The sequence below is a fragment of the Anser brachyrhynchus genome (genome assembly GCF_964034855.1).
Source record: "Anser brachyrhynchus genome assembly, chromosome: 3".
NCBI classification, from domain to species: domain Eukaryota; kingdom Metazoa; phylum Chordata; class Aves; order Anseriformes; family Anatidae; genus Anser; species Anser brachyrhynchus.
In genome coordinates this window covers 16768494-16794755 of record NC_137696.1, presented here as the reverse complement: position 1 = coordinate 16794755, position 26262 = coordinate 16768494, and the positions used below count along the sequence as shown (strand labels likewise).

Below are 26262 nucleotides of genomic sequence, written 5' to 3'. Positions count from 1 at the left end.
GGAGTATGGGGAGCTTGGTATGTACTGTGGATACTCGTGTTGCTTACCAAACCAGTTGTGGCTGTGGCTGTGCACATCAGCTACCCAGTCTTGGTGAAAGCGAGCACTGTAAAATGGAAGAGCATAAATGTGTAATTTTGTGGAGATTCCTGCTTTGCAGTGAAGGCAATTTTTAAATGACTGTGCGAGGTGACATTGCTTTGGTTGGGTCTCTCCTTCAACTGTCTTGAGAATGCAGGTGCTTAACAGAGAAACAAAAATGGCACGTGTTCATTTTCTTCCTGTATAGGACAAAAAGATGTGAGGATCACAGTCCTAGGGAACTGTAAGTCGGTCTGCTAATTGCTGTTGATCTGGCCATGACAAGACTGAAGACTGTGCTCCTTGTTGTAACAGCGTATATTTTTATGTTTTGTTTCAGTGAGCATCCTGGGTCTCAGAGATTTCTCTAGTTTGTTTAAATAGGGCTGCTCGGCTAGGATTTGTAGTCTCATCAACTTTGCAAGTAAGCAAGCAACAACAACAAAAAAAGAGGGTTACTAAAGAGTGAGTGAGTCATGCATGATTAGTATCAGCTCTACAGGGCAAATTTCCAAAATTTGAAACTCAGAAACTTCCTTACTAAGGGAAGCACTGATAACCTAAATTGGTCCCTTTCTTCTTCCAGCTGAAATCTGACAGAAGCTTTGTGGACCATCACCTAAAACTGAGCCAACTTCCTTCTTGTTTTAAAAAAGTAGAAACCTACTGAAAAACGTGATGTGTGACAGCACTTTCCAGCGTGGCTGGGGGGAAGTGTTGTTTTTTGCTCGATGCTGTGTGGAAAAAAGAAGGAAGGAATAAATATTGTCACAACGATGTTTTGTAGCCATAATCAGCAGCCCTCGAGTGTAGAGGCGGCCGCTCAGAGAAATTCTTCAGAGTAGGTATCTACCTCAGAAAACCTGTTTTTATTGCTGTATGAAGGAGGGAAGGAGGTGAAACCTGCCTTTGTGAGGCAGAAACGTGTTCACCTCCCTGCACCTCAAAATGGCGCCTGAGGTGGGCACCGACCTGCAGCGGGGGGAGCCGGTGACACCTCCCTCCCGTGCTGACAGTGCTGATGTCTTGATGGTTTGGGGGCACCCGGGGACATTGATTTTCCTGTCTCATTTCTTTTTTATTGTTATAATTGTTAACATCAGAAAGGCGTCGAGGGGGATCATGGCGTCGGAGGGGGGGAAACGTGGCGGGCGGGCGCCATGGCGGCGGGACTGGGCAGCTGTGCTGGGCTCCGTGATGGATGGATGGCGAGGGGATGGATCTTCCGTGAGGCTGCCGAGCCCCCTGCAAGCCGAGGGGCGGTAGGGGAGAGCGGGAGAGCGGTAACAAGGAGGCTGTGCCCTGCTCGGAAAGGACCCAACCGAGGGGGCGCTGCCAGCCCTCCTCTCCCCTACCCTCCCGCACACCAGCGGCCGGCACGGAGCTCCGCCAACCACAAAAACAACCGGGGAGGGCGGGGGGGGGGCGGAGGAGAGGAGTGGGCTCAGCGCCCCCCTCCCCACGGGCCCCACGGCTCGCCCTCCCCAGTCAATCCGCTGAGGCGCCTGCCAGCCGGGGGCGGGGCTTGAGCGGGGGCGGGGCTTGAGCAGGGGCGGGGCGGGCCCTTTGCCGCCCGGCCACGCCCCGCGGCGCGTGAGGGGGCTCGCGCGGCGGCGGTTGGGGCGGTTGGTGCGCGGCGCGCGCCGCGGGCGGGCGGGAACGCGGGTGCGCGCGCGGCTCTACCTCAGAGCCCCAAGCACTCCCCCCCCCTTAAAATTCGCTCTTTGGGGCTCTTTTTTTTTTTTCTTCCCCTTTTTTCCCCTTCTTTTTCTCCCGTTCCCGGCCCCTTTCGAGCCGGCGGCGGGAGCCCAGCCTGCGGGGGAGCCGGGGGAAGCGATGGTGGAGGTGGCGGCAGGCGCAGCCCCGGCGGAGCCCCGCGGCAGCAGCCTGGCGAGGTGGGTGCGGGAGCGGCCGCGGGGGGGCTGCTGAGGGAAGCGAGAAAAGAAATTAAATATATATATATATTTATTTCACGTTCACCTCCCCGCCCCCGTGCTTGTTTGTGTGGAGGCTGACGGTGTGTGTATGTGTGGAGGGGGGGGCGGATGGAGCCGTGTGTATTTATTTAGGATTTTTTTTCTTTTTTTTTTTCCCTTTTTTTTTTTTTTTCTGGGGGAGGTGACAGGCGCTGAGGGTGGGGTTAAAGCACGCGGCCACGAAGCCTCCTCTCCCCCGGCGCGCACGGGCACATGTTGCAGCAGCAGCCCGGCGAGGAGGCGGCCGGCCGCGCAGCCTCCTGGCATGGGTGAGGTCGGGCCAGCGCAGCAGGCTTCAGTCACCGTACGTGCGTCGTCGCTTTGCCTTTTTCTTTTTATTTCGATGTAGGGGAGGAGATGCTGAAGCCTAGAGCTCTCGCAGCGCAAAACCTGAGGTGAAAAAACCCGAGGCGTTGAGTTACCGCAGTGCCGGCTGCTGCTGCAATCCCTCCCGGGCTGGAGGAGAGGATGCGGGGCCACAGCAGCTCCCCTCGGGTTTCCTCGGGGGTAGGGGGCACCTTGCCAGCAGGCTGTGCCCCAGGAGGTTAATCGTTAAGCTTTATTTTGGCCGCAGCCCCGGTGCTGAGGAGGTGGTTGATTTTGAAGCGCAAATGTTTGGGCTTGGGTGAACCTGTCTGGATAGGGAAAGGAGGGTAAATGCCAGTTTTTAACTCGAGTTGGTTGGAAAAATATATGTTGCTTCATGTGATGATGCTTTTCAGTCCTTTAAAACTTACAGAGACATACTGTACCGTGTCAGGAGGGGACTTCAGGTTACTCACTGCGATTGTGGCCAAACTGCAGCTCACAATTCATTAGTCATCCTGGAAAAATTTGTGGTGAAAGTTACTTGAGTAACCCTTTAGTCTGACCTCCCAAAATGCTCTGTGCTGTCGGAGTTGATTATTAAACAGCCCTGTTTAGTTTAACTATGCAAGTCAAGAGTTTACTTAACTGTTTTTTCCTGTTTTTTTTTTTTAAACTTTGGGCACAGAAGAGTTTAATCAGGATGTGGAAGGATGTATGCGTAAAATTACATGCTAAGTATATAGTCTGAAAGTTCTTGAGGAAGCATGATTATAGTGCTCTCCTTTGAGGAAATTTCTGGTTGATTATTCCTCCTGTGTTAACGAGGGACAGGCTCGGTTTTACTTCTCTCTTGAAGTTGCTTAAAACGGTTTTGTGTTCCCGCAGTTCCGCTTTTGCGTCAGGTTTGGATGCTGTCACGGAGGGGTGTGTGCGGGTGGGGTGGGGTGGGGTGGGGGGAGATGACACGCAGGTTCATGGTGCCCTCAGTCGTGGCTTTGTTGAGGTGATAAACCCAGGGGCTGGCTGGTGGGACCAGCCACCTCATCACCTCAGTGACCCAGCCTAACGTCTGTTGAAACCACCAGAGGAGCTGAATTAGCGCTGAATTATTGCCGGGTGCGTGGAGCGAACGAAACAGAGCATCAGCTTTTCCAGTTCAGCTTCTCCAGGTATTGTTTTCAGTTGTTTTTCTGGGGGCAGCGAACAACTTGAAAAGAGAATGGACTCTTTGTGAAGTAACAAAATATCTGCATTTCAATTCATCCCCTCTATATTTTTTAATACTTGAAAATATAACTTGAAAATATATTTGGTTGGAATCAAAATCCTTTTTGCTTAAAGGAAACCCAGATTCAGCTGTTCTCTCAGAACCTGTGGTTTTCTCCCTGCAATGTTGCAATGCTGTCCTTCAGATGGAAGGAAGCAACAAACACTGCATAAAGTGATCAATAATTAGAACTTGTTTTGAGTAATTTTGTCATGTGAAGACTGGTTTCGCTTGGATTTTTGTTTGTTTCTGGTCCCCATATACTATAAATAGAAGTAGAAAATGGAGGAAAACGAGGTACAGCTGCAAGGTAACACTGCTGAAGGAACTTGTTTTGAAGGTCATGCATTTGGTGACTGGGAGTGCTAGCTAACCCTCTTGTGCCCTGTCTAGTAATAGGTACTGCTCACCAGTCTCCCTAGACGTTGTTCCTAACAAACTGGATGTTGCTGGTAATCAAAAATTTGGTTATTATTACCTGCAGGCTCCTCCTAACTTTTTAAAAAATGCTTCGGGGTAATGAAGATGCTGCTGAGGGAGTTGATGCATTGGTATCAAAGGAGTGATTCCTCCAAAAGGCTTTGAAAAATGAGAAAGTGGATAAGGTGTTTTTGTATTCCGTGCTGACAAATAGATGTCGTTCTCTGCATGAGTAAGTTACGCTGTGAAAGGGGGGAGAACGGCTGGATTGGAGCGTGACTTAAAGGCTCCTCGGCTGTGATTGCCAAGGCCTAGGTCCTCAATAATTATCATTTTACTGCCACCTGGTGCAGCTGGTTTTGTAGTGGGGCTCGCTGCCATGCTTCTGGGGTTCAGTGGAAAGTGCGTGAGCGGCTCTGTTGGAGTGCATCAAGGAATGACATTCCAGGTCGGTATTTTTACTGGATTTGGCTATGCCTCCTGCTGTAGAAATCACATTTGTTTCTTATCTTTTTTTTTTTAGGTGAAGTGTTCGTGCTGTAAATGGGTAGAGCTTGGTAGGCTTCTTTTAGGTTTGTCATACGCTTGAAGCTTCTTGAAGTGTATACTTCTAAAACTTATCAAGAATAGGCCAAAAAAAAAAGTCAGGAATATGCTCATTGTGGCAACAAAGTTTTAATAATCTGTTTTATTTAGTTTTATCAGTGTATCTTTGTAGCAAGCACTGAGTATGGGGAGGAAAAAAAAAGTATTTGAATAAAATAATGAGGCTTTTAACAAGTTCCGTTTTCATGTTTCTGGAAGGCTGCTAGAGTTGATCAGCTTCCAAAAGCTTGAAACTGTTTCTCTCCTGTGTTGCTGGTTGGGGATCTCTTCCCAGTATGTATATTTATCATCTTTTCTCTTTCTATATAGTAGAAGCGCGTAACTAATTTTGAAGCGAGCAGATATCAGGTGCTTTACAGATTGCAACTTTAACATTTTTTTCAAGTATACCTGATTTTAATCCCTAGTGGTTGTTTGTGAAATAACACTTTTAACTGAAATGTTAACAGTTAATTTAGGAAGAAGGTGTGGTCATTATGGTTTTGAGCATGAGAGAGCACGGGATTAGTATTTGATGTTTGTACTGTCGTAGGCTATATTCAGACAAGCGCTTCGCACAGAAGAATTTGTTGCTGTGAGTGCAGTTAACAAAAATTAGTAATTTAATCTGCCTGTTATGCAATGGTCTGACCTCGCAAGTGTGTCTTTAGATGTTTTTATCGGTCTGCTGCTATTTTACAGTTGCGTTGTGCAATTCCTATGTGCTTAAAACAGCAAAAAATAACCAAGAAAAGATGAAGTTGAAATAGTAAAACACAGGCTCTTCCCATTACTTCAGCACAAAGCGAGCACGTTGCTAAGTGAAAGCTGAAGGACAGCTATCTCGGATCTGGTCAGATAGCAGCATGGTTTTGTTCTTTTTACACAGGAAGAACTGACAGGCACATTGAGCTTGATCCTGCATTTCTCTTCTTTTTCGCTGATTTCATTGGGCATTTTTGGATGTAAAAGCTGAGTATGCAGTCCTCAGCAAGTCTGCAGGTCATGTAAAACAGAAGGAAAAGACTGGACCATTAAAATGTCTTGCGATGAACTGTACAAGAAAGTCACTGAGTTGGTGCTTCAGGAGAAGCAATTAGCATTTAAGTAAGGAAACGAATCCCAGTGTGTGATGGGTGTGGTGCTGAGATTTTTAAAGGAGAATTGATCAACTGATTTCATCAGCAGTTAAGAAAGTTTTGTTGTTTCAGATAAAATAGCAAGTGCTGAAAAACATAATCTTTGAGCTAGTTTTGTTCCTCTTTGTAAATAACTTCTGAAATTTAACAGCTGCTTCATGTTAAGCTCACAGAAGAGTTACTCTGCGAGTGGATTGACAAATGACACAAATCACAAGCCAGCTATCTAAATCAAACAAGCAAGAAATCTGCATTTTTTGGGCGGATGACTCACTTCAATCTATTTCCATAAAAGATGAACTCTCATTGGTGACGAAGCACCGGAGGATGTGCAGGTTTGTAGGAAATGTTCACGAGCAGCATGGTATCGAAAGCTACGTGCCCCGTCAAGGCTTCCTGCCCCAGGCTGCCGCTCAGCCTGCGCCGGGTTTCCTGCTGCTCGCATCCTTCTCCAGCTGCTCTGGGCCAGCTCGGCGGCCTCGCAGCCGCAGGGAGAATGAGCTTTCCCCTTTTGGGGGAGGAAAGCCGTGAGACTGGCCTGGCCACGAGTGGAGGTGAGGCCTCTGAGGCAGCCGGTGGGTTTTGGGAGCCATAGCAGCGGCGAGAGCAGTGCTCCTGTTGTCGTGCGGGTGTAGCTGTTTGTGCAGCTGTGTGGTGAACTGAATTGAGGAACCGGTGGGGTTGAGAAATAACCTTTCTGTTTGCTTGTCTTCAGGGTTATGCGTAATGTAATACAGAGAGCTATGCAAATCTGGGAAAGGCTGGGATTTCTTGATTCGGTATAAGGAGCACAGCTTGCTGAATGTCAGTTTGTCTCGCAGATTTAGTGCTGTTTCACCTTACTTGGGTAATGATTTTTTTTAAGCATACATTTAAATGTTAGAATAGTTGTGAAAGGCTGTCCTTGGGATGGAGAACATTACTGCCAACTGTTGATTTGCTTTTGGGTAAAAATAAGACATACAAAACAGCCTGAAGTTGATTACACAAACCACTCTCAATTGCAGTGGGTAGTTTTGTATTGGTTTGCAGGCACCAGGTACAGGAGAAATTCCTGCTTGGATTTAGAAGTCTCTAATCAGGTTAGGTGCTTACCTACTACTGGTATCAGTGGGAATTAAAAGAACGGGAGTTAATTGCTTAACCTGCTTAAAGGTCTTTTTGCAAAAGCCTCTAGGTACTGTATGCATCCTTAGCTGCCTAAAAGTGTGGGAAAATTTTGTTCCCTTTTCCTTAAACTTGATATGTTAGAATGAGATTAATATTTCTCTTTCTACAAGTCTGAAGGAAGAAAACTTCCCCACTTCACAACTCCACTGTTTTTTTTTCAATGTTGAATGAATCAGAAAGATTAAAACCTTTTTCTGTGTTTTTGGTATTTACACTTCAATCCTAAACCAAAGAAAGGCGAAAAAAAATACCTTCCATGTATTTGCATTCTTTAACATTAATTTAGTTCAGTACTGTAAATTGAGAGGCAGATCCAGAAATTCTGACTATTATATTTGCGTTATGGATTTGGTTTGAACTGACACTGGATTGAGTAACTGCATAGCGTTTGCTTTGGCTGGGGTACGTGACCTGAGATGATGGGAAGCTTACTGTCACTGCTGCGTGTCCCCTCACCCAGCTGCTGGCTGCAAGTGCAGCAACTCGTGGAAAGTGAATTGAAACCAGCGTCTCTTTCTCTTAATGAGAAGTGGAATGGTCTGGGGCCAGTAGCTGAATTTGATGTACACAGTTACAGTTTTCTTGCTTTTTTATTAGCGTGACTTATGTCTGACAGTCTAACATGGGCAAGAAGGTAGAATAAGATCTTTGATAACCTGAAATACAGTGCTTAAGGGATGGGTTTGTTAGTTGATTAAATAGCGAATGCTGTGTATGTGGATGTGAAGGTTGTTGGAATATGGTTTAGGCAGTATTAATTACTGGTTATAAGATAAAGCTGGTGGAGATTCTGAGGAGATGAATTGGCTTGTTTGTGGATATTATGGTTATTTGCTTCTTCAATGGGTAGACGAAATACATTTTTAAATTTTTTTTTACTAATACAGCATAAAAGTATGAGGTAAGACAGCCAGTCCAACAGACTTTCTTTTTAATTATTCACTAAAAGCAACAGTCAGGTTTGCACTGTTACCCCTTTGTTCTCTCGTACCATGACCAGCACCAATCCCTGTGCTGACTGTGGTAGGAAGGTGGCTTGTTACACCCTTCCATAGCTTTCCAGTCGTTACGGGAAGATGCTGCTCGAGTTGAGTTAACCCCACTAACAGGTACCAGACCACAGCACAAGTAGTGGTGGCTGTGCTAGTTGAAGAGCGAACCAACTGATGGTGTTATGAAAAGTGCCAGAGACTCGAGCCCCGTCGGGCCGTGGTACAGTTGAGGCAGCCCAAAGGCTGGTGGCTTCTGGCGGGCCGGGGCTGGTACTTGCCTGGCTGGTGAAGGTGGCAGCAAGATCAGCAGGAGCAGACTGCAGCAGCAACGTGCTGTTCCCTGAAAGCTTATGCAGATTAAAAAATGGGATTGGCTGTGAGGGTCTTCCCTCTTCTCCTGTGCTGTTACTGCATGTGGCACGGTGGTGAGCGGGTCTGGCTGGTGATATGAACCAGGTGAAAAGCAATTGCTGCTATATTGCGAGGTTCTTTGTCGGCCTCTTCAGTGCCCGGAGCTGGCTCACCCCAGACAGATCTGTGCAAAGGTGGGATGGGACTGTGCAGTTTATAGTGGAAGGAATAAATAACAGGAATTTGTCAGCCTTGACTGACACTGCTTTAAACTGCCATGGAACTATACGCCACTTGAAAGTGAAGTGATGAATGATAATTTTCTTCTGAGAAATACTTCTGTTGCCATTCAGTTCTTTTCTGGATTCTGTAAGATTTACTGTTCATCCAAGATGAAAATACTCAAAGGTATTTTAAAAACTGAAGTTCATAAATCAGAAGCAGACAGCTCTGGCTCATTCCTAACAAACGTCACAATGGCATAACTCTAAAGCTTGAACTGACCTTAGAACGGCATGTGATTTTTGTGTACTGGCCTGGGAAAAACAGGTCGCTCTCCCTGCCGTGGGCCCTCAAATACTGAGGTATTAAGCTTGAGTATTTTTATAGCAAGTTGAGACCTTCCCCAAGGCTGTCAGTGTGAAATGTCAATTAATAAAAAAACTGTTTTTACTACTTAACAGCAACTCCCCTATTTTTTTGTCACTGTATTTTGGATGCATGGTTAAGAAAACGTGCACAGATGTTTAGTGTGGCTATGCATGCTAGCGCGGAATGGTAATACCGGCACGATACACCAGTGCACTAATTTGCAGAGACACGGCTGTAGGTTAAATTGCCTTATGTAGCTGTGGTATACCTGTGGAGTGCTATTGCTTTTTTAAACCCCCGTTGTATGCCCAAACTAATAGTTTATACCAATAGAAAAAGTGGAATATAGGCTAAGCCTGAGTTTATGGAAAACTTTTAAATATGAACAGAAGGCTTTTCTTTCGTGTACCTTCATCTCCTACAGGGACATTGGAATCAATTCAAGTATGAATTGATCATTCAGCCGATTCAAGGATTTAATTTTGATTGCATTAAATGCAATTTTAACTTGCACTGAATTCAACAGGTACACGATCTTTAAATATCATCTTTAAACTAAAACCAGACCTTTTTTTTTATAAGAGATGTCTGTAATATCCTCAAATATTGACTGGTTGGGGCTTCTCTGAGTGATTTACTGGTAATAGGCTTTCTAATTTAAAAAGGAGTAAGAAGTAAATCCCTTTACAGTTAAATGTATTGTGACTTGGTTTGATACAGGGTTGGACGTGTTCAGAGTGAGGTACTGGAGATCTTGTGGTATCTCCCCTGTAAGGATTCTGTCAGACAGGAATTTCACAGAAACTGTCCTTAAAGAAGTTTTAAATGTTTTCATTGTAGTCCTGAATTACCTTACAAAGAAAACTTGATCCAGACTTCGTGGATGTTGCTGCAATACTTCCAAGCAGGAATATGAAGTTAATAAAACTTCTGTTTCATAGGTGCTGTTTGATTGATGTATCTTAAAGCTGACCACCTGGTAACTTCTGCTCTGCTTGTGGTGCTAGAGAGAAGGAAGCAGCAGGAGCTACTCAGAATGGTGACAGAAAACATGCTTACAGTATAACTTAGTCCTTCAAACTTTGAGGTTTTCATAACAGGACATCCTCTTTAGCAGTAATGAAAAGACTGTTCAGTCTCTTTACTGCAGTCGGAAGCTGACACCAGTAGTCTCGGGACAGCAGTTGAGTCGGATGGTAGGGAGTTTTGGATTCTCATTACGCTTTTACAAATCCTAATGTAGTAGGGATTTCCCCACCTTTTGGTAGCAACTTCTGACAAGTTAACTTCCTGAGTTTTGTCTTAGCATAACAGCTTTGAGCGAAGTCTTTAAATGCTGTGTTATCTGATGATGGCTTCGAGAAGTGAGACCTGGCAGAGAAGAAACCTGCTGAATTTAGGAAGTGGTAGTCTGAGACACGTCAATGTTGGTAGTGCTCACAGATCCCCTGAGGTAGCTGCAGGGTCTGTCTGCACTGCCGCTGGGGGAATTGGCTTCAATGATGACACGATTCCAGTGACAGCGTGTGTGCTGGCGCTCTTATCTCATGCAGACTGAGTCTTCGCTCGGGTGGTTTGTTGTCTGGGTGAGACCTGATGATGGAACGTGGTCCCGACTGGCTTGCGGGGTAGAGGTGCTTTGTTGGGACATGCTTTCCCTACTTGCTTGTGGTTGTGACTTGGATGAGGTTTGAGGGGCTGCAAGTGGAGTCTTGCATTCTTTACTTTCAGAGCAGTAGCTCATGGGGCACAGGATGACTTTATCATCCTCGTGCCTTCCTTCTCTCGTCATTGCACATTTTTTTTGCAAGTAGCTGAATGGAATACTTGAAATGAACAAAATGGCAAGGCTAACATAATAAAGCCATTTTCTGTGTATGTACACAGTGCTAGATCATAGGCACTATCAGCCTGTGTGGAGAAAAACTTTTGCCTAATCTGTAGTTCAAATTGTATGATCTATTCTGTAAGCAAGCTGAGGGTCACAAAACTGGGCTGTGATTAACAATTCTAGATGGTATTTAGAGAAAATGCCATGTGTTTTTTGTACTGGCGCTTTTAAAATTCTATAAAACATAACTTTAAAGTTAGATTCTCTTGCGTTTATCTGCATGTTGTATAATAACCTTCATATGTTTTATAAAATAATTTTAATTATGAAGTAGCAAATATAGCAGTGGTGGTAATTTCTACCTTACATACTCTTTGAGGCTATTCCTTTATTGCTGTGTTTGATCCACCACAGGAAATGTAATACAAGACATAATGCAGAGAGGCTTTTTGGAATGTCACCTTCATAATCCAGTAGCTGCTATAAGAACGAAGGGGAAGGTAGCTGTTCAAGTACAGAATATAGCATTAGTGCCCAGTAAAGTCAGTCAGAGCTCAGAAAGATATTTCCTTTTTGCTGTAGTTTTTCCTTGGCTGATGGCAAAAGTTCGGATTGTTGCAAAAAGTATGTGGGCCTAGCTTGGATGACTGAAAAAATGGGCCTTGTGAGTGCTACATTACAATATCCTAAAGGCTTCTTTCCAAGCTTGTTAAATTACCGTTGGACTGAATAGTACATGATCATTAGACCGGCTTGTCTTCCTTAAGTTTATCAAGCACTGAAGGAAAAAATAAAAAGAGAGCATATCTGTAGGATACAGGATTAAATGCTTGCCACATGGAGTGAGATCTTTGTGTGGGGAAGTTGCAACAGTTTATTTCTCTTCCCATTTTTTAGCAAGTCAGTTGGAAATGAGGGATTTTCACCCATCTGTTTGCAGACATATGTTTGTTCAGCTTATTTTTAGAAGATGGATCCAAGCTTTTTTCCCCTGTGATTGCAAATGTAACCTGCCAGATGAATTGAGAATGAACAGTGCAGTTATTTCCTGAAGTCTGTAGGTAGCTGCAGTGTTGTTGCTGCTGCAGGAGGTTTCTTTGTAATTCGTAGGATATGCAATTTAGAACTTAAATTCTACCTGTGAAGCTAAGAGGTTTTACTTAAAAGCAATACCAGAAGAAGAGGGACAGTGAAGAGCTTTGTCCCTATGCCTAGGGTAGCTCTGAAGCTTGAGGTTTGGAGGTAGTTTTCTTTTATGAAGGATGAGGGAACTGAAGCTTCAATTCTTCTGAACCAGTTTCAGACTTGAAAAGGTGGCGTGCCAGCTAAGTTTGCAACTGGTAAGATAAATCTGTGGTAGGGCTGGAGAGGGCCCAAGTTTGTCATAGCTACTGTGAGCTTATTTTGTGAGCTGGCTGAGTGCATGGGTGGGGGTTAGCAGGGTGGAAAGCAGTGATTTACAAGGAGGCAGCACTTCTGTGGCAGAGGGTGAGCTGAGCAGGAGAGGAGCACAAAAATGTGTGCTTCATTAGAAAACAGGCAAGCACCTAACAATCCTGGCAGTTTCAGATGAATTTTTGTTCATGCAGACTACTTGTTTTCATCGGTCCATCTCAGGAAAGAGGGAGGGAGACTCAGTCTGGGAAGGGAGTCCCCTTGCTAACCTTAAAGCGTAGCACAAAGCTGATTAAACTGCCTGTGGTTCTGTGCACAGAATGTGTCATTCCCTCATATCATGGTCTGGGAGTAACCTGTTATTAATATTAAGGCTTCAGGTCCACTTAAACTTTTTACCTGACAGCCAAAATAAATAATAAATACTGATAACTTGTGGGTGCTAGAAAATGAATTGAGGTGATGTAACTTTATGTAGGTCACAAGACAATGATGTCTTTCCTGGAAAGCAAAAATAACAAAATCTGAAGTCTTTGATCAATTCAGCATCACCCTACCTGCCATAAATTAAAAAGCTTCCTAAGCTAATGGGAATGTGCTCAGATGTGTGTGGGAAAGTTATTTTTTAAATTTTGTGGCTGTTTTTCAAGTAATTCTCTTCCCTTATGATGATTAGCAAGACTGCGTATAATATCTGGCTTGAGCCTTTACTAAACACCATTGATATGGCTCTAAAAAGAGACTTCACAAATACTTATGTGAGCTTCAGTTAGTAAATGCTTTCTTTGTTGCCATATCCAAAATGACTTAGCAGAAGCAGGGAGGAATGACAAGGATACACAGCAGTGCAAAAGATTGCTAGAAAGAAAAAGACTAGAACTTTTCACCTTGGCAAAGAAGAAACTGAAGGCAGATGAAAATTTACGCTTGCCACGCCAGCTATAGAGCAGATAGGGGGAATAATGGAAAAATTTCTATTATACTTGCACAGAGTTCCCCTTTTGTCTGGTAATTCAAAATCAAGACATTCCAAGTTCTTGCTGTATGAAGAATCGAGGAATTCATTGCCAGTAAAGTTCACAAAGGTTGAAAATATAAATGGGTTCAAAGAGTAAGTGGAAAAAGTGAGATTAGCTTCACTAACAGTAATTAAATGTGGTTCGCATGCAGTTCCTGGCCCAGAACGTACTCAAATACCTTGCTGCAGCAAACCAGGTGAGTATTACTAGAGAAATGCCTCACTGGCCTAGTGTGGTGTGACCTTTATTTTTTGAGGAAAATGTTGGAACTGTGCTGAAGATAGCTAGTGGGAAACAGAATGGAAGCAGAACGTGGAGTTAGGTTGGCTTTTACTCAGACTGTTTACAGTTCTTCATGCCTCGAGCTGTGTTTAGGGAAATTACAAGCACATCCTTCCGTGGCCTTTTTAGTTACTTGAATCGTGAAATTCCATACCCATGTTGTGCTGGTGACTCTTGGTGCTGAAATGTGGGAGGACTGACCTTCTCGAAAAACTAAATAACATGCTGAAAGTTCAAAACATGTTGAAATTGATGAAAGTAACACAAACTGCTCTAAATTTCTTTTTGTGTGTAATGTGTTGTTTTGTTAACTTCCTCTGCTGGGTCTGTCTGGGATGGAGTTAACTTTCCCTGCAGCAGCCCATCCCAGCCAGACCCAGCACACTTCCCCAAGCTGGGACATTGCTTCAGGCTGACTGTGGCGTTGGAAGAACACAGAAAACGTTGAGTGTTACTCAGCAGTAGCCCCTGCAATGTGCTTCTCCAGAAGCAGAATACCAGTATCTGTTGAATATGTGCCAGTTCTTAAGATGTTCTTAATTACCATTGTGTAAAAGTGGGCTTGTGCGAAGTTCTGAGAGGAAAAAGTGATACGATTGTGTGTAGTTAGAAAAACAAATAGTGTTCAAGTTCTTAAAGTTGGACAGGGCGCAGACTTCTTTTGTAACAGGTCAGGGATCTTAACCTCTCCTGTATGTTCTCAGGCTGTTGTTGGTCACTCCGTGACTGCTTTTGACTCACTGAGTAGAACCGAGGTATTAAAGGACACATGCCTCTCCCAAGTGGGTAGAGAGACTGTGCATAGCTCGTGATGTGTTTAATTAAATGGAGTGTTTTAGTATCATTATCTTCAGAGCAGCAGTGCTGCTATTGGGTGCACTGTTGCTAGCACTATGAGGAGTTACTGCGTGCACACCTACTACAAAGGATATCAGGCTTCAAAATGAAGCCACGTGTTGAGATCTAAGTCTGCATGGCCCCAGTTACAGCTCATCTCTGCAAAGAGCTTTCAGAAAGGTGGAGGTTTTTAGGTAATTGAATTTCAGCTTTGTTTTAACAAATTCCTTACAGTCTGATCCTGAACCGGTAGAGCGGTAGGTGTAGTGCCTGCAGGTAGCAAGGATTAATCTCTCCTTTGTCAGCCTTGGTAAACAAATGGACTTTTAATGCTTGGGTATGGCAGTCAAATAATGCATGCAGGTTACTCAGCCCACTTAGGAAATACAGTGTAACTCCTGTCCTCGGTAGAAAATACAGGTATTTACAGGTAAAGGTCATGGCTTCTGTCAGACTCAAAGAAGAAAAAAATTAGATGTTTTACCCTGTCTCTGCATGATCTGCTCAAAGACTGGCATTATATGGCTGCTGGCACCAGGGCACGTAATGTTGCTGATACGATGCTAGCTAGCCTCTCGTTAAAGGGCGGCAAGGATTACGGATCCAAGACCAAGGCATTACTGGTGTGTTGTCAGTTATCCCTGCCGAAGAGGGGAGATCTCTCTGCTCTTTTTCTCTTCTACAGCGAAAGCACACTGCGTTGCTCTGATGCTTATCAAACCTTCCTGAGAGCTGTTTTAGTTAGCAAGCACACCTGCTATTTCCCTCACTTAGTTTTCTGCAGGGTTAGTGATATGAACTGACCTACAGAGGGGCCTGGTGGAGCCGCTGCGAGGGAGGGATTGGGCCTGAGCTGTTGGGGACAGGGAGGAGGAGGGAGTGTCCAGCCGAAGGAGGGCTCAGGTGGTTTGGTTGCTTCAGCTGCGCCTGGATCCACAGCCTGGGACTGCTGTTAGAGGTGAGGGTAGAGGCAGGCAGTCTGGTTACACGCATTGATTTTCTCTCTGGAGTCAATGTGAGCGAGCCTAGGTTTGATTTCATCTAGGAGCTTGTTGCCAATGCAGGAATGCTTGTGCAGTGTGGGAAGGTGTTGACACCGCCGGAGGTAGTCCATATCATGCTGTTCTGGGCTTCCTTTCCCAGGGGAGTTGTTAATTGTCTGTGCTAAATATTCAAGCTTATTTAAGGTGGTTCTGCTTTGGGTGGTTTGCTGAGCCACAAACCTGGGTGATACACTGCTGTCAAGATGGCTCACTGATAGTCACAGCTTGCTTCTGTGGCTGTTGAGCGTTCGTGTCAAGACTTGAGATCAATAAATATTACTTGTAAGTAAAAGCATCAAGGAAGAATGTTTTAATAGCAGACAACCGGTCTTGGAGTCAAGAAATCGATGTTCAGTACATCTAGAAAAACTACATTTTTTTAAAATGGAACTACAGCCTTGAAAATGGCTGGTGTCTTATGCTCCCCAGAACTTTTCCTTTCTTATGCAATAAACAGGAATACTGAAATTTCTTTATCTTACTGGAAGAGTTTGTGGGTATTCTTGTGCTGTGTTGTGGAGCTGAGTGCAGATCACTGCACAACAACAGACTACGTTGCCTCTTGAAAGCAAGCCAACGTCCTTGCGTGGTTCAAGGTTGTGCTGTGTGAACCTACCTGCTGACTTGGAGCTGCTTGCAGCGCGGTGTTGTTTTGCATTGTGCTCAGTGGTGTGTTTAATAAAACTTAGCTCTTTATTTGAAAGAGATGATGGAGCTCGCTTTCAATAATAACAGTAATACTTTTTTTAGGGGTTAAAATTTAAGTAGTCACCAGCAGTCTGTCCACTTGCATAATTTATTGTGGGCTTCGCTACTTCAGAACAAGACGACGACTTTCACGTTTCTGTCAGTGTTAAGGTGCATGGGATTGCTTTCACTCCTGTAGCTCCCTTCTGAATGCCTGTTCTTCTATTTCCTGTTACAATTGTGCTCTTAATGCCATTGCAAGGGGGAACTTGGGATGGGTGCTCATTTCTGTACAGAGTGTGACGATACAGTCTGTAGAGAGCTGCCAAGGAAGCTTCAGCGTACAGCAGTGGGGCATCTTAGTAGGATGCTGCACTGCTCAGCAACTTAAACATCAGTAATAATCAGCAAACAGGGTCAGTATTTTGTGTTTGAACATAGGGCGCTTCAATACAAGGGTTGCTAATAAGAAACTTGTAATAAAAGAAAGTTCTACTCATTCTGAAAGTGGCGTTCCTGGAGCTGACGTATGGTATCTCAGTTACCAGAGGATGAGCTACTTATCTGTTATTTTTAACAGTCAGTGGGTGTTTTGTTGGGTGTATGCAGAATGAACTAAGTTAGGTACATGCTTGGTCTGACTTCTCACGAAAACTTCTTAGAGTTGCTTGCTTCACTGGTAAAATTGTTAGGATCGGCTGTCAAAATGTTCCCCTTTGCCGCTTGGTTTCTTGTGGCCATGTCCTTGGTTATGATGGCATTCCCAACAGAGCACCTTCCTGTCGTGCCTTGAAGTAGGACAACATCTGGACGTGGAAGCACGTTCCAACGCTTCAGAATTTGGATGGATTATATGGGGTTGCACCTAGGTGTGTGTTAGTTATGTGTCTGCAGGTACAGGTGTGTGTTAGTTAGGACCAGTTAGTGCACCCTCCGAGTCCGTTGGGCTTCATTGTCTTTATCCTAGAGATGATTGTTTTGGCAACACCTGCCTCTCTTCCTCATACCTTTTTTGTTTCCTACAGCCAGACCTCAGTAGAGGTCTTGGCTTGTTTTTGTCCGTAGCGATGTCTTGCTATCAGGGTTTAAAACTGTCTTCATGTGTTTCACATGTTAACTGCATGAGGTCATTACAGAAAACAGGGTGCTGTACTAGTAGGGCTCATCAGAACTCATCTGTAGGATCCTAAGTCCAGTGTGAGACTGTCAAACTGATGAATCACGTGGGGCCGTAGCATGCACTTTGATAGACTTGTTTCGACCTTAAGTGTGGCTTCCTCCAGACTTGACCCTTTTGTCACGGGGTATCATGGCGCTGTTTGTCAGAATGCTTGCCTCCAGGAAAGTGTCTTGTGTAATTCCTGGGTGTGTGCATCACTGCCTGGTCCCACAGTGGTGCTGCTTTCTTCCCACATTCCACTTTTTCATCCACCTCTTGATCCCAGTGCTCCCTTGTGGCTCTGCAAATTTCCTTCCATCAGTACCTTAGTTTGACTGCAGCGGAGTAGAGCTGGAGAAGGCAAATCCCCCCCCCCCCCATTTATGCAGAATAAATCTCCCCAAATACTGTCTTTGTAGCGGGCCCTTGATTCATCCCAAGTATGGTTAACGTTAACCCATTTTTCTCGTCACGTGGTTGCTTTCTAAGGGCGGTGAACAAATGGACTTTGTGTGCAGTGGCAGTGACACACAGCTGTGCAGCTGGAAGTTGTGTAAGCAGAAGTGTGGGGAGTTGTACAAACTTGAGCTGATTGCTAGAGCTGTCTTCAGATCGCTGTAGCTGAGAAGTGGGAAGCAGACACTGAAAACCCGTAAGTCAGGTCACCGTTGAAAGTAGGTGTTTTTTCACCTTCCTAGCCAAAGCTGGAACAAGGTTTTGTAGGGCTTCTTGTTCCTAAGGTTCTGTACTGTGATTTGCTTTACTGATACATAGGATTTGCTCATTTTACTTTTTATGTTAGTGAGCTATGTGCAGGAGCATTTCCTATTTTTTAAGACAAAAAGCAGCAGGAATTTTTCAAGTAGTGTTGCTTTGTGCTGCTCATCTTGGTTCTTCAATGAGTTCTTGCATCAGTTTTGTTGGATGGATTTAAGTATGAACTGAATCCCTTCTAGTTTGTTTTTGGCTTCCTTAAGAGATCTCCCATTCTCATCAGTCAAAGGAAAGGCAGCTGGAAATTTTGTAATACAAATGGTGATAGAAGCTATTACTGGAATAGGAAAATATCTTGTGATCTGTCCAGATGGCTGCCGCTAAGCCGTGAGTCGGAAATGGGCGCTGTCCTGTGCTCCACGATGCTGCTCCTTAGCAGGCTGCCCGGAGCACAGCACCTCCCCTGCGCTGGTGCTTCAGTCAGCCACTGCAGCGTCAGCAAAGCAGATGAGGAACAGAGAACTGCCTTGAGACACAGGCTGAAAAATGAAAAGCACCAACAACAATACAAAAAAAAGCTACCTCTCCCATTATGATGAGGACTGTAATATTGTATATTGTGATAAATCCTATTCCCTTGATATGAAATTGTCTAATGGGCATTCCCTTATCACTCATATCTTGAGATATGATGATAGAAGCTTATACTAACGGTGGACTTTGAGATTCCATCTTTATCGACAGAAATAGTTCTGTTCATTCTATTGCTTTCAGTTCAAGAAGTCAATCTGCTGCTATGAGCTAGGGTTTAGCACAACCCCTCTTTGGTGTTATGTTTTTTTTCTTTTTTAGAAGAACACCTTTTTAACAAAGCACTTTTTGTCCCTTTTTGTGGGTAGCCTTTATTCTTGGCTTAGTATTCATAATATGTATATTATTTGAATGCATCTATTAAAAAAAAACCTCGTGTAGACAGCTTAATTACAGAACAGAATGCTGTTTTGCAAAATTGTCGATAGATGATCAAGTCTTACATAACTTAAGTCTTTCTCGTATTGATACTGAATGTTACCTATCTTTTCTCAGAAATATTAATCAGCATTATTTGGTAACTTTTATAAAACGAGACTGATACTGGAAGTGTGCTCATATGTGGGACTGGCAGCACTTACAGTGCATTATTTGATGGAGCTACGCTGATCTTGCTAGACTGGTGTTCGTTCTGATGAAACATACAACCAAGTCTAACTAATGGAGATTTTTTCCGTGTAGGATCCACGTCCCATTTTCTGCAGGGCTACAAGTGAAAAAAGGAAAATGAAAGAAGATCTTGTAGTTACATAATCTGAATACTTACCCTAAAGACTTTGAGATGTAAAGGGTTTTGTTACATTGCTGAAATAGTCTGTGCAAGTGGTGTTCTGAACAATCTCAGCTCAAGCACCCAGAAGATGAATTGCAAAAGCGTTGAACGCACGGAGCTTAGTAGCTGGGGGCTGTGACCAGATCAGCTGCACAGCGCTACATATTCTGGAAAATCAGGCTCTGACTGAGCTCTTGACAGTCCTGTGTGTGTTTGCTATTTCTGGGGGAGCTTCTCACCCTGTTGTCCATGGAGTAAAGGGATCACAGGTAAAGTACTACGTCACTTGTTTTTCTAGCGAGGGGTGCTATAGGAACACCTAAGGACAAGGTAAATGAGCACTGATACGCACGCTGAGCTGCATGGAGTGGTAGGAAATGCAGGCAGCTGCTTCTCCAGTACGTGTGTGTGTACTGAATGGGAAGAGGAGAAAAATAGTAGATGATGGTCTCTGGTTTTAGTTGAGGCTGCCACTGCTTTCTGACCGTTCAGCTGTTTGGCTTAAATGATGGCACTGACCATAAATATGTTTGTGTGTCTTTGAGGTATGGAAGAAAACTAAACTTTGAACAGCAGGCTTCACAACTGGTTGAGAGGAGGACATTAAAGAAAGTAGTTAATGTTAGCCCACAAGAGCATATCTGAAGATGGATATGCAGATGCTACAGGAGATCAAATGAAGGAAGAATAGGGATTTTTCTCTGGACAATTCCTGCTTTCTAGGAGGGTTTTTTGGTTTTGCCTTTTTTTTAATATTTAAATTCAGTAATACTCTCCCTTTGGATTTAGTGACAATTCAGTGGCGAAATAAAAAAGGATCACTGATTTACCTGCTGCTGTCTTACTGAAAGTTGTGTTTGGCTTGCTGAGGAGTAGAAGACTTAAAACCAGGAGAGACCAAGGGTCACTATAGCCCAGGTCTCTGGTGATGTGGGAGTAAGTAAAAGGTGAAGAGAAGCACATTGTGCACACGTTATCAAGTATACCTTCCTGACTGCTATTGCTCTGCCTTCTGAGCTACCATTTACAACTGGGCTTGTGTTCTTTATTTCATTTTTTTATGGTCTTGCTGTAATTGTACTTCAGGCAAATGAAAACTGCTTTGACATAGTTCTCTATACACCTGAAATGTAGTCTAACTCTTACTCGTCCCGAGTTACTTTCTAGTCTGATATCCAAATTTAGAATGGTTCGTTTGAGTTTTCATGTAGCTTGTACATTGGTTCTGTAGCCCTCTAGGCTGGTAAACAGCTGGATAAGTGTTACTGTAGAGGAACATGGTTTTGGGGTTGCTTCATGGTACACCTTCCATTCTGACAACTGTGGAAGAGAGAGGGCTTGGTCCATTTGCGCTCTCAGTAAGAAGTGGAGACATATTTCCATATAGCTTTTGCTACAACCACGAGCTACAACACTTGCTATTATTCCTGGTCTTACATGTATCAGAAACCTCTGCTTATTTAATTTCTCTTCAGTTGCTTTTTCTTTCCTAGAAATAATTGCACTTCATTTTCTGCTGCCATTCACACTCTTTTCCAGTTCAAGAAAAAATTCAAAATTCATTGTATCCTCTGTCTGCAGAGATGTGAATAGCAGCAATGCAGCTGGTCAGTTTTGTCAGCCTCTCTCCCAAGGAGCGGCCAAGTGAAATGGCTAGAAACAAACTGTATGCTTTAAAATTCAGCTCTGCCTATTCTGTAGTTGGAAGGTACAAAAATACAAGTATAAAGGCTTGGAACTTATTTTAAAAATAACTGACCTTATTGTACAGCAATTCATTCTGTACCCTTAAGCTCACCTTGCTTGCAAAAAAAAGTTTCTCTGCCTGCCTTTGCCAAGCTGAGGGGTGAGGTTCTAATTACTGTACAGTCAAAAAATTCAAGGAGACTTAAGTGAGGATCAAAATGTGCTTGATAATCTAGACACTGTAAAATGCCATGTAAAATTCCTAATTAGGAAGTGGAAATCTTTACCTTCTTACCAGCGTTTTGTTAGCCTGTGGAACCCCAAACCCTGACTAGCTGCAGGTGTGCTTGTATTAGAGGTAGATGAGGTTTTGCTTTTGTTGTGTATAGGTGACCTCTGTCTTCAGGCTGCCATCTCGCTTGTTCTTCATCTGAAAGTAGCTGCATTTTTATGAAATCAAGAACTTGATAGGAAGAAAGCTAAAAATCTGTTGTTTTCTCTTTCCAGATATGAGAAATGAGTGTTGGACGCAGAAGATTAAAGCTGCTGGGAATTCTGATGATGGTAAACATTTTTATCTATGTGATTGTGGAAGTCTCCAAAAGCGGCAGCCAAGAGAAGAATGCAAAAGGCCGTGTTATTATACCACGCAGCAAATTCTGGAGGAAGTACACTCCTCACAAAGCTTATTGGAACAAGCAGCAACAGAAGCTCGAGCTGCTGTACAACCCGATTCTGACTTTGCTTTCCAATATGACTGTGGAAGAGAACTTAATTTCTAACGCGAGTGTTCTCAGTTCCTGTGACCCTGACCCGTGGGTGACTTCAGAGGTTAGTGACTTTGCAAACTTGCCAGAAAGATTCAAAGACTTCCTGCTTTATTTGAGATGTAGAAATTACTCATTAGTAATGGATCAGCCAAACAAGTGCAAACATAAACCTTTCCTGCTGCTGGCTATTAAGTCACTTATACCACACTTTGATAGAAGGCAAGCAATTAGGGAATCCTGGGGCAAGGAAATAGAATCAGGAGATATAACAGTCAGAAGGGTCTTCCTCCTTGGGCAGACCCCACCAGAGGATAATTTTCCTGACCTTTCAGACATGATAAAATTTGAGAGTGAAACCCACCAAGACATTCTGCTCTGGAACTACAGAGACACTTTCTTCAATTTAACTCTGAAAGAGGTGCTGTTTCTCAAGTGGGTCAGCAGCAGTTGCGCAGATGTCCAGTTTATTTTTAAGGGCGATGACGATGTTTTTGTGAATACCCATCAGATCCTGGATTACTTGAAGAGCTTATCAAAGGACAAAGCCAAAGACTTATTCATAGGTGATGTGATCAAAGATGCTGGACCTCACAGGGAAAAGAAATTGAAGTACTACATCCCAGAAAGTGTTTATGAAGGTTCGTATCCTCCGTACGCAGGAGGCGGTGGGTTTCTGTACTCTGGTGATCTGGCATTAAGACTGAATAATGCGTCCGACCAGGTACTCCTGTATCCTATTGATGACGTTTATACTGGAATGTGCCTTCAGAAGCTTGGGCTGGCTCCGGAAAAACACAAAGGTTTCAAAACATTTGACATTGAAGAGAAATACAGAAATAACATATGTTCTTACACAAACTTGATGTTAGTGCATAGCAGAAAACCTCAAGAAATGATTAAGATTTGGACACGCTTGCAAGATCCACACTTAAATTGCTAAAGTAATGTGCATAAGTGTCTTAAATACACATAACTTTCCAGGTTTGGGTCTGACTTTCTTGGTGAACCATTGAAGCTCTGTTTAATAGTTCTTTTCAAATTTTCTCTGGAAATTTCTTCCTGTACCTTTGAAAGTGACAATAATACTAAAGTCAGAGGGGATGGCACCAAGACTTGGTCCTGATTTTTCCACTGTACTGGTGGTTATTATGTCTCAGTATCTATCTAAATTTTAAAAAGGACTTGAAGGATGTGGCTTGCCTGCCAGTGATAGGTTACCTGTATTGGAAGCAGTGATTGCATACTACAGAGCATCTTTCATTAATTGTGATGGTGGAAGATAATTTTTTTTTTCCTTGAGTAGTGTTTGTGTGGGGCTGTGTGGAAACCACTGTAAATGAACAACTCACAAATTGGGGGAATGTAGTTTTGCTTTAAGTATGAAACACGAGACTTGATTTTTTAACTTACAGTTTTCAGTCTTTATGCACCCCAAGCAGTATTTTCTCCTTTTGTGCAAAGTGTGCCTGTGTCTGAAGGACTTACTCTTTTATTAGATAATGTGTTTTTTGGTGTTTTGTCTTTTTTAACATGAAAAGAGCGTAATGTTCCAAACACCCCATAAAAGAGCTGAACATATAAGGGAAAGGCAGAGCAGATTTTGTTTGGGGCTGGGCAGTAGGTACAGTTCTGCTGCTGCCCACCCTGAGCTTTACACGTAAGGTAAAGCTGACTTGTAACTCATGGTATTTATGTGAAAAGCTACTCTGGTCAGTCCTTGATTTCTGTTTTGGCACTAAAAGTGATCAGGTAGCTGATTTGATAAAAATAACTGAAATTGCACATTGCTTGTGAGAGCACAGTTTGGATCTCCTGTAAAGCAGTAGTGAGTCTAGGATTGCGTTTCCTGAGAGGTTTGGATTTTGAAACAAACTTTGAAGTTGCATGATGTCTCATCTAGAGTTAAACATGTTCTCAAAGTTCAGATTTTCTTCTGTATTTCCACATCTTGCTTATAAGAGCTATTCTAAATAGTGATTGCTTCCTTTGTATATGTAGAAGTGCCTGTCTATTTATTGTTCAGATGGAAGACCAAAACATTTTCTTAAATATATTTTGTGTAACATTTTATTTGTATAGTGTTGTCACTCAGATATTTAAATAGAGCATGATATTTTAAACCTGTGAGATGTGTAACATGTTAAATAAAGCTAATTGTTATTTTTGAATTTGAAAAATAAAATGTGATTTAAATATTTCTTGTAATGCTTCATTTGAGATGCAGTGTTGGCCTAGTGCAATCACACTCGGTAGCATTCAGTAACACATTTGGGGAGTTAGGAGGCTTAATTCAGCAGCTTTAACACTTGGGTATTATCAAGAAAATGTTGCTGCACTTGTGGATGGATTTGTTGGATGCTGCAAGGGATGGCAGCTCTTGCAAGGGTAAGGGAACATCAGGTGCCCTAGGAAAAACAGTACATGCAAAAATCATTGCCCGTATGGCAATGCCATTCCTCCCATGAAAGGAGCTGAGGAGTACCTCGGATGGCTTACAGTTTAGTTTCTGTTTAAAGTAACTCGGTAACTGTACCTCTTCGGGTTTCTCGACCTGTTTTCTTGCTCCTTCCTTATCTTGATGTGGGATTTTCTTGTTGTTGCCTGGTTGAGGGGTAAGTTTTTCTGGTCTTACACCTCTCACTTCTGCCAACCCCGGGACAGACAGACGGACTGCACTCTGGTATTGTGCCATGAGGTTTGGCCCCAGTTCCTTGTCACTCTTGAGGAATTACACCTCTCTGAAAGCTGCAGATTTTACTGTGCGTGTGTTACTTCCTACTCGCCTTCCCACCCATGCTAGGCACCCTGTTTCTTTCTAAGTACCAGTGTGATTTTTGTCAGGAGTTTGGGCCAAGGGAAAGAAAAGTTACACAGGTGATGGAGAATGCAAGTAGAGATGTTAAGAGTCTTCGTGGACTGGAGAGAAGAAAAGGAGGGCAGTGTGGGGTAGAGAGAAAGAAGAGGGTGAGCAGCAAATTTGGGGATGAATTCCAGGGAAGAATCGAAGAGCAGGTTGCATAAAGAAAGGGACAGGAAAAGAGCCCGAGAGTTAAGTGTTATGAGTAAGGTGGGGTGGAGCGTGCCTGTGATACTAACCTGTTAGTGAAATGCGTGGGATCTGTGGGGTGCCAACGTTGTTTATACCATTCCATAGCCACGAGATGAACAGAAAAGCAATCTTACACAGGACACGACTGAGAATAAGAAAAAACAGGCTGAGCAATGCTTGCCACGGGAAGCACTGAGAGAAAGCATCTGCCTGCCTGCCTTCTGAGTGACACGAGCAGGGAAAAGGGAGGGGAGGAGGAGGCCGAGCGGGTGGACCCAGTGAGCTAATAGGTAAATAAAAACAGTGGGGAGGGAGCCGGGCTCACTGCCCTTGTTTACCCTGGGCGTGGAGAAGCTGGTGACCGTACTGCCCTCTTGGGCTGCCAGTCCGCTCCCATGGGGAGAGGAATTGTCCTGACAAAGAATAAGAGTCTGGAGTAAATGAAATAAGAACAAAGATAAGGAAATGGGCTGCAACCAAATGAAATGGGGGTGTCCGCTAGGGTGTATCATTGGGAATGTGGGGATTCGGGGACATCTGGGAACAGAAGATAGAGCATACTTCAAAAGAAAAGTGAGCAGGGATTTAATTTTTTTAAATATGCACTGGTTTCCTATGAAGTAACTTAAAGTTGAGAAAATAGTAAGAACTGGTGATTACTGGTAGGGTATTACGTACATCTTGATGTTTGGAGTTAATTACTGAGAAGAGATCTGGGTAGTGCAGAGATATGGATATATTTTTTATTTTTATGTTTTTAAACTTGAGGAGGAAAGTCTGTTAAGATAAAGGTGCAAGGAAATTTGATTGTGTGAATAACTGGAATAGCGGTATTTGAAAACTGAAATGAGAGGTTTTTAGAGGTGGTTAGATGCGGATGAAGTCTTATGGAATACAGCAGGGAAATGAAGTGCTCCTGTGATTAACTGACAGCATCAGGATGAGCCATTAGAATCCACCAGCATGTTTGTGTGAAGGCTCAGGCCTTTACTTCCCAATCCAGCCAGGAGGAGGTTGTAACAGGCATTTGGATGAGGAAGGTGAGTGAGCTGTAATTAATACACAAACTGCAGCATTTATCTTATAGAGGCAGAAGTCCCTTCTTTTCCAAATAAGTTTTCTGCAGGTGTTTGACTTGGGGAAAATGTTTGCCCTTACACTTGGATTCCACCCCCTGCCCCCATTATTTTATTTTTTATTTATATGTAGGCTTGAGTGAAACGTTGCACTTGACTGGATTGATGATAAGAGAATCCTTGAAAATCCTTTCTGTTTTCCAGTGTACGGTTAGAAGTGCTGAAAGCCAAACTTGGAAAGAGTTTTGGCTGAAGAACACAAGGGAGATGTGGACTAGAACTTAATAAAGCTGTTGCATTAGGAATGCAATTCAGCAAGGATCAGTCACCATAGATTCATGCAGGTAATTTTTTTTTGTGGTAGTGAACGATTCAGCTCTTACCTCCTGCTGCTGTTGCGCTGACCTAGCTTGCAGTAAACAGTTTACTCCCTGAGACCGGGCCTTTTCCCTTGCAGCTTATTATGCCTC

At 43.5% G+C, this 26262-nt stretch overlaps 1 protein-coding gene across 3 annotated transcripts; it reads left to right on the top strand.

Moving 5' to 3' along the window:
* Window positions 1-1665: 1665 nt before the first annotated feature.
* Window positions 1666-23860, top strand: B3GNT2 (UDP-GlcNAc:betaGal beta-1,3-N-acetylglucosaminyltransferase 2). Of its 3 annotated transcripts, none has more exons than XM_080585599.1 (2): window positions 1666-1976; window positions 21405-23860. In XM_080585599.1, exon 2 carries the CDS (start codon window positions 21414-21416, stop codon window positions 22605-22607), a length of 1194 nt encoding a protein of 397 aa, XP_080441725.1. In that variant the 5' UTR covers window positions 1666-1976; window positions 21405-21413; the 3' UTR covers window positions 22608-23860. The 3 variants fall into 3 exon arrangements, with proteins under 3 accessions (XP_080441725.1, XP_080441726.1, XP_080441727.1); XM_080585600.1 differs by lacking the exon at window positions 1666-1976 and adding an exon at window positions 2205-2361; XM_080585601.1 differs by lacking the exon at window positions 1666-1976 and adding an exon at window positions 3326-3535.
* The last annotated feature ends 2402 nt before the right edge of the window (window positions 23861-26262 follow it).